The sequence below is a fragment of the Mixophyes fleayi genome, chromosome 12, assembly GCF_038048845.1.
Source record: "Mixophyes fleayi isolate aMixFle1 chromosome 12, aMixFle1.hap1, whole genome shotgun sequence".
Taxonomy (NCBI): Eukaryota; Metazoa; Chordata; class Amphibia; order Anura; family Limnodynastidae; genus Mixophyes; species Mixophyes fleayi.
In genome coordinates, this window is record NC_134413.1 from 63,416,732 (window position 1) to 63,431,449 (window position 14,718).

Below are 14,718 nucleotides of genomic sequence, written 5' to 3' on the forward strand. Positions count from 1 at the left end.
CGGGGAGCTGCAGTGGTCCGCTCTTAGGTGAGTGTGGAGGGCACTTGGCTCTGTGTGACCTTCTCTGTAGTATGTTGCGCCTATTGGATACGATCCGCAATTGCGCGGTGGTAGCGGCTCGGGATAAAAAAAGATAGAGGCTACATAGTGAAGTGCTGCGGGGGATTTATTCCTTGCAATTAGAACAACCACACTTACATATAGATGACCAAATAACAGCGAATTAATTAGCAATGTGTGGTAGGAGATGCAGTGATTCTCCGACGAGTTTCGTCCGTGTCACGGACTTTCTCAAGGAGTGTGCAGTGGCCATGGGAGAGGTGTTTAAGAAACCCGGGTAAGTGTATGATAGGCTGGTCTATGAGGATTGTGATTGGTTGAGGGTGAGGATGGGCGGGAGGTCAGGGGAGGTGGCAGGTGATTGCGGAGGAGGGGGGAGGAGGAGGGGACAGGTGTCCCGTACATTGTGAGTATGAATGCGATCATAATCAATGGGGCAATAAAGTGAGTGAACTTGATTGAGTATGTGTACAACCGCTGGTAGTGTGGGGACACAAAATGATGTAACAATCAAAATAGTGTACTAGAGTATTATGGGTGATGTACATTGAAGCGAGTAAATTGCAGCAGTGTGTACATAATACAATAGTAGGTAAAAAACATGCGGTAAAATTAATATCGAATAGCAATATGTGAGTACTGTAGTGTTAGCATTCTGTATTCAAACATGTATAAGCAGTAGTATGGGGAAGTCTGATGCGGAATCAGATTGACAGATGGATGAAAGGTGTATCTAGATGCAAATGTGAAAATCTCCGACAGTAGAAATGGTATACATGAACATATGAAAAATTAATTAATTAATAAAATTGATAACGATAATGGAAATTGCATACAGCTAGTATATGGCTGTGCGAATGAGCGGAGCTGATACACTGTGTGTATAGCTCTTTTTAGCTATGAGGGAAAACACAGTTGATTGGCTGTGTGGGGTCATCTGTCCATAAGGGACTTCATGTCAAAATCTATATTCAGACCCTGAGGGGTGAGTGTTTTAAGATCATAGATCCATCTTGATTCTTCTTTGTTTATTTTTCTGATGTGGTCAACCCCTCTCCAGTTTTTCTGAAGTTTGATAACCACAAAATTGAGACCTTCAGGATTGCATTGATGTATTTTCTGAAAATGATCGGATACGCTGTGGAGCGGGTATCCTTTTTTGATATTACGGATGTGTTCTGAAATTCTGAATTTCAGGGTTCTGATGGTACGACCAATGTATTGCAACTTACATGTACATTCTAGTAAGTAGATGATATTGGTGCTATTGCAGGATAAAAATTGGTCTATGTGGTATTCTTTATTGGTGATTTGAGAAAGGAACGTGGTTGTGGGTTACGTGGTTCTGCTACTCATGTTTTTGCAGCCTATGCATAGGCCACAGTAGTAGAATCCATTCGGTTTGGATGATGTAATAGATGTTTGTTTTAATTGTGGCAGGGGAATGTGGTTGTGTACTAGTGTCATATGGAGACTAGGTGCCTTCCTAAAGATGACTTTCGGGTTTGGTGGTAGTATGCGGTGTAGGATAGGATCTTTGAGGAGAATGTTCCAATGTTTCTTAACTGCTCTGGATATTTTGTTAGCTGCCGAGGAGTATTGGGTTATGAAGTATACCTCATTTCCTTTATTGTCAGATCATGGTTTCTCTTTGTATGTTATGAGGGTGTTTCTATCTATTGCCCTTACTTGCGAAAAGGCTTGTTGTACCATGTCTTGGTTGTAGGCTTTGTCGAGGAATTGTAGTTGTAGAGTTCTACCTTGGGTGTCATAATCCTGAGTGTTGGTGCAGTTCCTCTGTATCCTTTTGAACTGTCCTAGAGGGATATTGGATAACCAGTTGGGGTGGTGGTGACTGGAGACAAGTATATAGCTATTCACGTCTACTTTTTTGTGGAACGTTCTGGTGACAATGGATTGGTTCTGTATATGTATTTCTAGATCAAGGAATTCTATTTTATCTTTGCTTGTTTGTGAAGTGAATTTGATATTTCTGTCATTATTGTTAATGTAGTTTAGGAATTGGGTTAGGGAGTGGGTGTCGCCCTTCCAGATGAAAAGGACATAATCGATGTATCTCTTCCATAGCACTAAGTTTGCACCGAGGTCGCGCCTGCTCCAGATGTAGTCTTCCTCCCATTTGGCCATGAACAGGCTCGCATAACTCGGTGCGAACTTGGTGCCCATAGCGGTGCCTCTGTGCTGTAGGTAGAAATCTTTGTCGAACCATGTGTAATTGTGGGTGAGTATGAACTTGATGCCCTTAGTTATGAAATCAATCTGTTCTGGATGTAGTGTGGCTTTCTCCCGTAAGAAATGCTGTACACTGGTTAGACCAATGTGGTGGTTGATGATGGTATAGAGTGACATTACATCTGTGGAGGCTAGCCACATGTCGTCAGACCATGTTATGTTTGTAGTGATTGGATGGCCGCTGTGGTATCTCTTAAGTATGATGATTGTTGGCTGACATTTTCTTGTAGAAAATGATCCAAATATTGCGAAAGGTTTGCGGTGAGTGATTCTATTCCTGAGATTATAGGTTAATTGGCTGCTATCCAAATTTATCCTAGTCTCTCTCTCTCTCTCTCTATCTGTGTGTGTTAGGGAACTTAGACTGTAAGCTCCGATGGGGCAGGGACTGATGTGAATGAGTACTCTGTACAGCGCTGCAGAATCAATGGTGCTATATAAATAAATGGTTATGATGATGATGATATATATGTATAGTTTGTGTATTTCTATTTTTTTAACAATTATTCATATATATTTTTTCTTTTTATTCAAGCTGAACCGCTACTTGAAAAATTTGCATCTAGAAGCTTCATCTGGGGAAGACGTATTGTTCCACAAGAAGGGATTTATTGAAGAAAGCTTTGATATTTTAAACTGGATTGGAAGTCCTGATGAGAAAGCTAAACATGTCCTTGTTGGTAAATTCTTGCCATCTGCTTCAAAACAACTCCAAATTAATCATAGTGCCATTGTATGGAATCCAAATTTCAATGAGGTAGTAAAAATGTCATTCCCATGACTCTTTGCTCTTTTGTTGTCTCCTATTAAAATGCTAACATTTTAAATAATAATAATAATAATTTTTCTGCCGGTGGCAGAGTGTAGTTCCATACTACATTATTTATAAGTCACATTTATCCATCAATGGCAAAATATCTTTTACATGGCATTTTCCTGCACCTTACACAATACCACTCTATTTAAAGAGCAATCAGGCCTCCCTCACCCCACCCATTACTGTCACGAATTTATACTTTTACACTTTCAGGAGTGCTAAAATCATCTAAAATGAATTGCACATTGTCACAGTTCCTAAACTAAAGCTTCTGGAGGCCAAGACTGCTCCCATTCATTTGATTTTCCACACAAGTACTTCTAATTTCCCGCTTTGACCACTGGATAACTCTGCAGACAATATTTCCTTTAGTGTATATTACACTTTATTGCATTATGCGATTTTAACATTCACTACTAACACTGTCACTTCTCTATGCTATTGTCTGGCGCATATGCTACTGTTTAAGATTTGAACACATCTTCCAGTGTCTATGTCGATTTGTATGTCCATATCAGAAATAAGATGGCAATCTTGGTTGAAGGCAGAATTAATGGAGAAGATTGTGTCATCTAGTTGGCAGCACGGTGGCTTAGTGGTTAGCACTTCTGCCTCACAGCACTGGGGTCATGAGTTTGATTCCTGATGATTCCGAAAATGTAGGCCTTAGAGAGCCCCTCTTTCCTAAATGTGACATTCCCTTGGCCTAGGCAAAGTTTGCCATTCCACAGGTGTCTGACATAATGGGCCTAGTAAGTGTTTGTTGCCAAGCAACAAACGTGCTTGAGGCAGCACGTGGCTTAGGGATTAGTGCTTTTGCCTCACAGCACTGGAGTTACGAGGTCAATTGCCAACCATAGCCTTATCTGTGTGGAGTTTGTATGTTCTCCCTGTGTTTGCGTGGGTTTTCGCCGGGTGCTCCGATTTTCTGCCACAATCCAAAAACATGCTGCTAGGTTAATTGGCTGCTATCAAATTGACTCTAGTCTGTGTGTAAATATTAAGGAATTTAGACGGTCTGTTCTATTGGGGCAGATGTGAATGCGATCTCTGTACAGCGCTACGGAAATAGTGACATTAAATAAATGATGATGATGAATGGAGAAGATAGTGTCATATAGTTGAAAGTATAAAGTGTCAAGATATAACAAAATATTTTAGCATTATACTTTCTTCTGCCTGCTTTTTCATGTAGCACACACATATCAGCTTTAAATTTCAGTGTACAAATAAGCTATCAAGTATTTGTGTGCTACATGAAAAAACAGTCAGTATTTAACTTATGTGAAAAACAGAATACTAATTTGCACCCCTTGCATTGTAACATGGTTTTGTCCAGGAGACTGAAATAAGAAGTTTCTCAAGTTAAGATCCTTAATGAATCAGGCCCAGAGTCTTTTAATTATTTCCAAGTTACATTGTAATATTAGTTATCATGACAATAATAAAGTAGGGGTGTGCACCGGCCACTTTTAGTGTTTTGGGTTCTGATTAGCTTGAGGTTTTGGGTTCTGATTGGTTTTGCCAAAACACCCCACTCAAGGTTTTGGTTTTGATTTAGTGTTTTGGGTTCTGATTTTTTTTTTAAAAAGCATAAAAAGTGCTAAAAAACTGTTTTGTTTTGTTTTTTCACTCCTACGCTATTATTAACCTCATTAACATTCAATAACAATCATTTTCACTAATTTCCAGTCTATTCTGAACACCTCTCACCTCATAATATTGTTTTTAGGCTAAAAGGTTGCACCGAGGTAGCTGGATGTCTAAGCTAAGCGACACAAGTGGGCGGCACAAACACGTGGCCCATCTAGTAGTGGCACTGCAGTGGCAGACAGGATGGCAGCTTGAAAAACTAGGCCCCAAAGAGCACATAATGCCAAAAAAAAGAGGTGCAAGATGGAATTGTCCTTGGGCCCTCCCACCCTTTAGTTTTTGGAAAAAGGACATGCACACTTTAACAAACCAATCATTTCAGCGACAGGGCCTACCAAACTACTGTGGCTGAAATGATTGGTTTGTTTGGGCCCCCACACAAAAAAAGCTATTCATCTCTCCCTGTACAAACTAAACTGGCTCTACTGAGGCAAGATGTCGTCCTCATCCTCAGCCTCTGATTCCTCACCCCCTTCAGTGTGTACTTCCTCATCCTCACACATTATCAATTCGTCCCCGCTGGACTCCACAATCACCGGTCCCTCTGTAGTCTCCGGAGGCCATTGCTGGTCTTGATTGAAGAATTGATAATTCATTTTTATGAACATCATCTTCTCAACATTTTGCGGAAGCAACCTCCTTCGCCGCTCACTGACCAGGTTCCCCGCTGCACTAAAAACTCTTTCGGAGTACACACTGGAGGGGGGACAACTTAGGTAAAATAAAGCCAGTTTGTACAGGGGCTTCTAAACTGCCTTTTTTTCCTGCCAGTAAAAGTAAGGACTGTGTGACATGTCTACTTGGATGGCGTCAGCAAAGTAATCCTCCACCATTTTTTCAATGGTGACAGCATTTAATGCAGCGACAGTAGACATGTCAGCAATGGTTGGCAGGTCCTTCAGTCTGGAAATACTAATATTTCTGGACTGCACGAACAGTGAACGTAGTTAAATATTTCAGTACTAATATTTCTGCACTGCAGGAACAGTAAACGTAGTTTAAAATTGCAGTACTAATTTTTCTTTACTGCAGGAACAGTGAACGTAGTTAAATATTGCAGTACTAATATTTCTGGACTGCAGGAACAGTGAACGTAGTTTAAAATTGCAGTACTAATTTTTCTGGACTGCAGGAACAGTGAACATAGTTTAATATTGCAGTACTAATTTTTCTGGACTGCAGGAACAGTGAACGTAGTTATATATTGCAGTAGTATTTTTTTTATACTGCAGGAACAGTGAACGTATTTAGATATTGCAGTAGAAATTCCTTTTTACTGCAGGAACAGTGAATGTAGTTAGATATTGCAGTACTAATTTTTTTATACTTTTTATATAATTTTTTTATAATTTTTTTATACCAATGGACTTAGCAGGACAGAGCACAGGACACAGCACCACTGGACTCAGCAGGACAGAGCACTGGACAAAGCACCACTGGACTCAGCAGGACAGAGCACAGGACACAGCACCACTGGACTCAGCAGGACAGAGCACTGGACAAAGCACCACTGGACTCAGCAGGACAGAGCACAGGACACAGCACCACTGGACTGAGCAGGACACAGCACAGCACAGCACGAGAAAGAGCAGGACAGTGGACCACCTAACACACCCTCCCTCTTCCCTGATCAATGCCCGAGTGAAGATGGCGGCGGCAAGCGGGGAATTTATAGAATCCGAGTATCGCGAGATCCGACGACGGGATTTTGACTCATAGCCTCGTTTTCAGTTTTTCTCAGCGCCGGAAATACCCAAACAGTGCTCGGATCGCCCTCGGATCCGCACTGTTCGGGTGGGCTCGGATTGCAATAATCCGAGTCCGCTCATCCCTGTAATAAAGGAATCCTTTGGAACGCTAGGGAAAAGGCTAAGGTTATACCCAAGGTTAACAAAAGTAGAAGCTGTTAAGTGGAAGCATGCTGATAATTATTATAGGAGACTTGTGTCTTTAGAAGAATATTGGTCAACATTGATCCAGTCAACTTGCAGATGACAGATATAGTACTGAATATATTGTTTCAGGGTCTGAGTGGTGCACTTAGTCTAGCAATTAGACTGGGATGGAATGCAAAAGACAAATATATTTCAGTTTCTAATGCTGCACAAAAAACCCAAACATTGAGGAAAATTTCACTCCTCAATTTTGATACCAAATTGGTATTTGCTTATAATTCTAAATGAGAGTCAAAGTGAGCAATCTTTGTTAGGTTATTAAAAAATGACTGAAAAAAACATTATACAGCCGTCGGGTCCTCGCATTGTCCCCTAAATAGCATCAATGTAACTGTCGCCCTTTGAATTGATGTCAAAGTCAGTGTTGGTATATTTACTTGCCTGTCAGTCTTTTATGAAGTCTGTATTTGCTGCATGTCATAATTACACCATTCGCTACCTTCATGTCGCTAAATCTCCTGATGGAATTAATTCATTTGCAAAAATGACTACCACCATTGTGAGGTTATGTGTATATTGAATGATGTAAGTGCTTTTCACCTCTGTACTTTGTTTTCAGTGCCTCCACCCAAATTGCCACTTTATCTTCTGGGGGGGGGGTGTTCTTTCAATACAAAAGGGAGATTCGGGAAACCCCCTGCTCAGTACTAACACACCGTGGCACACTGTGTGCTGTAGAAGCCAACCAGGCACAAGTCCAACTGCAGCATCCCCATGGGTTGCACATATCTAAAACAACAATTCAGCAGAATCCAAAGGTAGTTTTTCTAATACTGTAGATGACAAATTGCAAGTCTCATCCACTTCTGGCAATGACATTTCTAGTTCATTCTTAGGAGGAAAGATTTCTGATGGAAACTCTATAATTTTTAATCCCCAGTCAATAGATGGATTATGTGCAATTAAATAGAAAACAGATAACTCAGCACTTGGCCATACTTCTATTATTACAAAAAAGTTTTTTGTCAGCACGTGTGCTTATTACTACGTATATATCTAGCACAAAATAAACATGATGTTTCAATTCATATTTTAATCAACACATTTAAACTCACACCCGAGCATTAAGGGTCCTCTTTTTGTGCGAGTCCTTTTGCTGTCACATCTGTGTTTTTAACATTGCAAAAATAATAAACTTATATACTTTTATCTCATTACTTAGGACATTAAAAAGGTTTTTTATTAAACCATGTCTTTTTCAGCCTTTATAAATTGGATGGACTATAGTTAAGACAACTTTAGACAGTACATATAAACCTCATAAACAAGAGATAATCCAGTGTTGAGCCATACCAGTATTTTTTCAGTATATCAGCTGAATGGCATGGGTATAAAATGAATGAAGCTGTTGTAGTAGCTTAACCTTACCAGTATAAATCTATATGTATAACCACAATGTGAATCTTAGGTGTTGGCTCACAGTTTGGTAAAAACATTTAAGATCACAACCCAATATCAATGGTCCTCCTGTTTTCCAGATCTAAACTCACATCTGTTCTTAAAACATAACTAAAAGTGATACAATAAAAACCATGTACACTCGCCGCACTACACTAAAAAGGGTTATTTAGGTGTGATTTAAGAACCATCCTTGATTCTTAAGCCACAACATGATTTTAAAATCATATGTCACGGGCCGCAAAGATCGCAGCTCTCTTCTCCTGCATCCCGGCCGTCATAGTAACAGCCGGGTCGTCACTTCCGCCTCCCTGTCCTGGCCGTCAACTAGGTAATGGCCGGGACGCTCTCAGTACAAGCGCTGCACTCCAGCAACCACACAGCCGGGTGTGCGCACAATTGCTTGTAAATAGTGCTCAGTCTCCTCGGGCTGGTGGCATAATTAACACACCCTCACTCCAGCTCCCTAATTGGTCTCTTTCTGTATATAAGGCAGGGAGGGCTTAGCATCCCTGCCAGTTATAGCTTTTGGGTCTCTGGTTGCTGACCTGGTCCCTGTCTCTGAGCTCTCTGTTGTTGTTTGGATTGATTCCTTGTTGTGACCCTTGGCTTGTATTCGGACTCTGCTTTGTTGCCTGTTGCCATGACCTTTTGGACCTGTTTCCTAGACATTCCTGTTTGTCACCAGCCCTGACCTATTTGCCTGTCCCTGACTATCCTGTCTGCTACAGACTCCTGATCATGGCCTATCCACTGACTGCTCACTAACATCCGGATTAGCTCTTCCTACCTATCCGCTGTGGTGTTGCTCAAAACTTGTACTACATAGAGATAAGACCTGGGGGCATTCAAGTACCTGTGAGCATGTCTAGCTCTACAGTAAAGACGGCTGCTATAGGTGAAGACCTCTACTGCTAGTTCTGTAAGTTTATGACAAAGCCGTCAGCATAACATCATAGACGTGAGTGTAGTAAAAATGAGGGCCCTTGTTGATCTTTGCTGATCATTGCTTCCAAAAAGGAAACAAGGTCATCTGGTAATTGACTGTTCATTTCAATAAGGGCTTTTCATTCTAAAGCTGTGCAGTGTATTTTTGATGAACTTGTTGGGAAACAGATAGAATGCATAATGAAATGCACAATAGTTTAGTCACTCACACTCAAAATCAAGCTGGTGGAAATCAGCAATGTGTGCATTTGAAGGGTAGCCTGATTATTTGTCCTTGACTTTGAAAGTCACATTGCGTGTGCTTCAAAACCCACACGTTTTTTCTAAATTTCTAATAATTGCCATAATGACAATAAGGATGAAATCTTATATACAGTAAACTCTGGAGACATGCACATGCTTCAGAACCAGGAACCATCATATATAAGGCTTCAGTATTGGGATATGAACATTTGATAGACAGGAATCAGGAACAAACTGATTTTGGAACACATCTTTAGAGAACACAGATGTAATCCAGATTTGGTAGACATGATTGCAGATCTGGTAGAATTACAGTGGAACACTCAGCAAGGGAAACAAAAATACTCAAACACTGAGCATTATAGGAGGTAACTACTCTATTTTTAGACCCAGACAGATAAATGGATATAGTTTGGCCACCGATGATATAGCATTGATAATATTGGTGGGGTCAAAATAAATGGACAAGGTGATGAGGTTGGAAGTAGAAAGGGACAAGGTAAAACAAACAAATCTTACATTGATGATTCTCTTTGACAATGGGCTAGATTTACTAATCTGCGGTTTTGAAAAAGTGGGGATGTTGCCTATAGCAACCAATAAGATTCTAGCTGTCATTTTGTAGAAGGTACTAAATAAATGATAACTAGAATCTGATTGGTTGCTATAGGCAACATCCCCACTTTTACAAACCCGCAGCTTAGTAAATCTAGCCCAATATGCTCTTTGTCATTTCTGATGAGACTTGGATCAAGACTGAATCTGCCGTTGAACCTGTTTAGTGTCCTGCATACCTGATGATCTTCAATAATGTGATAGTGATGTTACTGTGAAATTTCTGAAATACAATATTTCTTTGGTTGATTTATTGCATTGAATGGAAAAATATAGAAGATACTAAACACGCAAACACCTATAATATAACATCTGGCACATTCTAGTTTAAAATATATGACTTCAATGCCACTTAAAGATAACCGGAAACAATAAGAAAGGAGCGCCAAAAGCTAAAAAAGAAACTTCAGAAAAAAACTTGATGTAAACAGATATTAATATCTGAAAAATAACTTATAATAAACAACTAGATTTAAATACTACTCAATGGATATACAAGAGTCAACAAACGGATTCAGAAACTACAACATACTCATGCATGTACCTTTAGCAAAAATATATCCTAGTTGTCAAAACAATAATCTGTATCTCTATTAATGTACTTTTCAAAAGATTATAATCATAAAGGGTGGGCGGCCAATCAACTCCTTTCTTAAAAACAATTAATGTCCACTGTATGCATGTCCTTTTTAAACAAAATTACTTTATTCCATATAGATTGGTGCTCCAACCTAGTTGGATCTAAACAAACAGCTATATTGACAGAATTGCTAGAAATAAAAAATAAATAAATAATAAAAAAACAAAACAAAAAAAACCCCGATCTCACCCAATGTAGCAAGTAGGCTGTTAGGGAAAGGGAATCCTGTCTTCTCTTTTATAATACAGCCACAGTGGTAATGAACCAAAAATGAAGGGTGTGATGATCCTCATAGAAGTCCAATAAATCCTGTTACACTGTCTCACATAGTAGCCAGAGTGGGCTTTGAACTCAATCTATTAGATAGTCTACGGTGGTAGGTTGGCTGTTAGGGAAAAGGAATCCAATCATCTGTTTTTCAACACAGCCTCAGTTACAGTGATTCCAAAAAGGAATGTATAATGGTCCTCATACGAGTCTAATAGATCCTGTTGCACTGTCTAACACGGTAGTTGTTAGGGAAAGGAAATCCTCGCTTCTGATTAGCAATAAAGCCGTAATTGCAATGGTTTCATAGCAGGGAGTAGGAATCCTCATACAAATACCGTGAATGCTGTTACACTCCAAAAAAGACAAAAGAGGTGGGCACCAAATGAATCCTAATTAGTCCTGGTTCATTTCAGTTATATAAATATCAGTAGCAAATGCTGGAAACAGAGCAATCATGCATTATTTTAAATTAATTCTGAAAAAATATAATATATATATATATATATATATATATATATATACTAATTACTTTTTTCTCCCACAGACTCCCCGCTCTTTGTGCAGTAATCCTTGTTTTTCTGGCTACAGGAAGTCTTTAGAGACTGGTAAACTTCCGTGCTGCTTCAACTGTGTACCGTGTGACAATGGGGAAATAACAAATGGTTCAGGTACGTACAATGGTTAGACAAGCTGGTCTGGTGCCCAAGGCAAGATGGCGAAAAGCACTACCCTCTGTCACAAGCAAACACCAGTTACCATTCCCAGTAATGGCTGAAAGTTGCCCACCAGATACTACACCAAACAGTGACCCCTTACATTATATCAGAAGGGACGTCCAAAAAATATAGTAGATTAGTTATCTAAAAATGCTAGTACAGTGACTCTAGACACCATTACTATAACAGATATTCAAAACAGACCAGTATAAAATACAGAGCCAATTGCCAGATGGATAATAAATATCCATTTCACTGTACATAAGAGCCCATTCCTGGTAGACATGTACAACAGAGCACATTCCCTGGTGACCTAATATACAATAGCGCTCAATTCCTTGGGTTCCAGTAGACAATACAGACCATGCCAATGGAACCTAATGTACTATAGAGCCATTTTCTTGGTGTGATAGTGCTGTGTTTTTTAATTTTTTGGTGGGAGCAATCAGGCAACAGAAACACTTAAACAGCTTTAGCACTCTCACCGAAAGCAGAAGGCCTGAAAGCAGCTCGTTCTTCTCTGAACTCTGGCAGCCTATTGAAGTTCATTAGAGGTCTGAAAAGTGGATGCTATCAGCCAATAATAGAGACTGATGGCATTTCCAGTCTAATCTCTGCTACCAGAGTTCATTGCTAGTCAATAAACAGAGCTTTCTTCAGCTAATGTAACAGTGGATGATAGAAGCTCCAACGTCTAGGAGTGATCAGCGGAAGTGGTGGGGATTAAGGGAATGCACTAGATAATGGACACTTCACTCCCTGTTTCTGCTTCATCTTGGTCCTGAGAATATATATTTTTCTTTTCTTTTTCTCTTTAGTTACGGAAATCTGTGAAAAATGTCCTGATGATCAGTGGTCTAATCCCAGTAGAGATCAATGCATCAAACGTCCATTACATTTTTTATCTTATGAGGATAACTTAGGAAGAACATTAGCAGTTGCTGCCACCGTATTCTCCGTAATTGCTACATCGGTGTTGTGGGTATTTATTAAACACCGGAACACTCCCTTGGTGAGAGCAAACAACTATAAACTTAGCTATGCCCTCTTAGTGTCCCTCATCATATGCTTCCTTCTATCATTCTTATTTATTGGCCATCCTAAGGAAGTGACTTGCCTCACGAGACAGACGACTTTTGGATTTATATTTGCTGTTGCCATCTCGACCGTTCTTGGGAAAACCGTTACAGTTATCATCGCTTTCAATGCCACCAAACCTGGAAGCAGATTACAAAAATGTGTGGGATCATATATGTCCATTTGGCTGGTGATTCTTTGCTCTTTAGGTGAACTGGTAATATGTGTTACTTGGTTGTTATGTGCTCCACCATTTGTTGACCTTGATACCAAGACTATTCCTGGGGAAATGATTGTGCAGTGCAATGAAGGCTCTTTTGTTGCTTTTTATTTTGCCATCTCCTACATTGGCCTGCTAGCCATGTTTAGCTTTCTTATTGCATTTGTGGCTAGGAAGCTTCCACACAATTACAATGAGGCTCAATACATTACCTTCAGCATGCTGGTCTTCTGTAGCGTCTGGATGTCATTCATTCCGACATACATATGCACTAATGGTAAATATATGGTGGCTGTAGAAATATTTGCAATCTTGGCTTCAAATGGAGCATTGCTGGGTTTTATATTTATCCCTAAATGCTACATTATACTGCTAAAGCCTGAACGCAATCGGAAAGGAGACATTACTGTTAAAGTATCCTTGCGGTCATAATGTTTCCAACCGTAAATCTATATTACTACACTCTTATTTGGTAATATATATATATATATATATTGTGGCAAGAGCGCGCTACTGCTGAAGCACACGCAAACAATTTCTTTTTATGCAGCTTTATTGTCAGGATGATTAAAATATATTTGACACTGTATGCATTTCAGAGTATTATGGAGACCCTAAACGCTAGCTAGACATAGACCAGCTCTCTCAAGACCAGCCAGCTTCCCCAGCATTGGTCTCAGTGAACAAATGGCACAATCAAGCTTTTATACATGATACTCCTCCCCCAGCCTTAGCTTGATGGGCAGGTGACACACCCACCTTCTAAAACTCATCTTTTTTTAGAGGTGACCTTATCCTGGAAAACACTATTCAAACTCTAATGCACCTTCACAAATGTTCGAGCCGAATGTACTCTCAGTCACTCCTCTTTTTTCGGCAGTAACCTCTTCCACTTAGAATGTAAGCTCTCTAATGAGCAGGGTTCTCCATACCCTTTGTTTTCAAGCCTGTCTCATTTTACTTACCTTGTATGTCACGGTTTTATGTATGTACTGTTTTCTCTACTGTACAGTGCTACAAATCTACGATAATAATAAATCTACGATAATAAAATTACTTGGATGGTATGTATTGATCTACTCCATTCTTTAAAACATTTCTGTTAACTTGGTCTGTCAATTGTGTGTTACCTGTTAGCTATAAACCACAATATTTTGTGTCATGATTTTCTTGTAAAACACAATTCTGGAAAAAGTAAAAGAGCTTTGAGTATAAAATGCTAGCGTAATATTTAACGTTACCATCGCATTTGCTGTTCACTCAGTTATAGCAAATGTATATGATAAAATATAGGAAAATGGTTTATTTAGAAAACCTGCCTTTTTGATGCTTTTAAATAAAAAATTAACTTATTTAATTTCTTACAGTTGGTATTGCATAAATAATGTTGGTATTTTCCATTCTCAGATGTATCATCTACAATGCAATTTTTATGTTTGCCACTGTAATCAAGGGTTTTGGGTACAGTTTAGTTATACTTTAGTTTATCTAAAACTTTTAAAAACAAAAAAAACATTTTTTGCCAGGAGTGGTTAAAGTTTATAACATATCAGGATCTTTTTTCATTGGTCCTAAGGGGATGGGATTTACAAAATTTGCACTTTAACAGAAGACTGCTGTACCATGTCAGTCCCCAAATCTTTTCTACGAAATGAGAATTATATATTTCATAATGCAGCACAGGACAGCACGGTGGCTTAGTGGTCAGCACTTCTGCCTCACAGTACTTAGGAATTGGTGGCAAATATGTAAAAAAAATGGTGATGATGATAATGCAATAGACTGTATGTAAGTATGTGGCTGAATGCAGACTTATACCAATAAGATATGGCATCTATGAGACAGATGGGAAT

At 39.3% G+C, this 14,718-nt stretch overlaps 1 protein-coding gene across 1 annotated transcript; it reads left to right on the forward strand.

Annotated features, from left to right (window-relative positions):
- Positions 1–311: 311 nt before the first annotated feature.
- Positions 312–13,297, forward strand: LOC142108307 (vomeronasal type-2 receptor 26-like). The gene is made up of 5 exons (XM_075191941.1): positions 312–337; positions 1,258–1,267; positions 2,849–3,070; positions 11,397–11,520; positions 12,387–13,297. Exons 1-5 carry the CDS (start codon positions 312–314, stop codon positions 13,295–13,297), a joined length of 1,293 nt encoding a protein of 430 aa, XP_075048042.1.
- Positions 13,298–14,718: the final 1,421 nt, after the last annotated feature.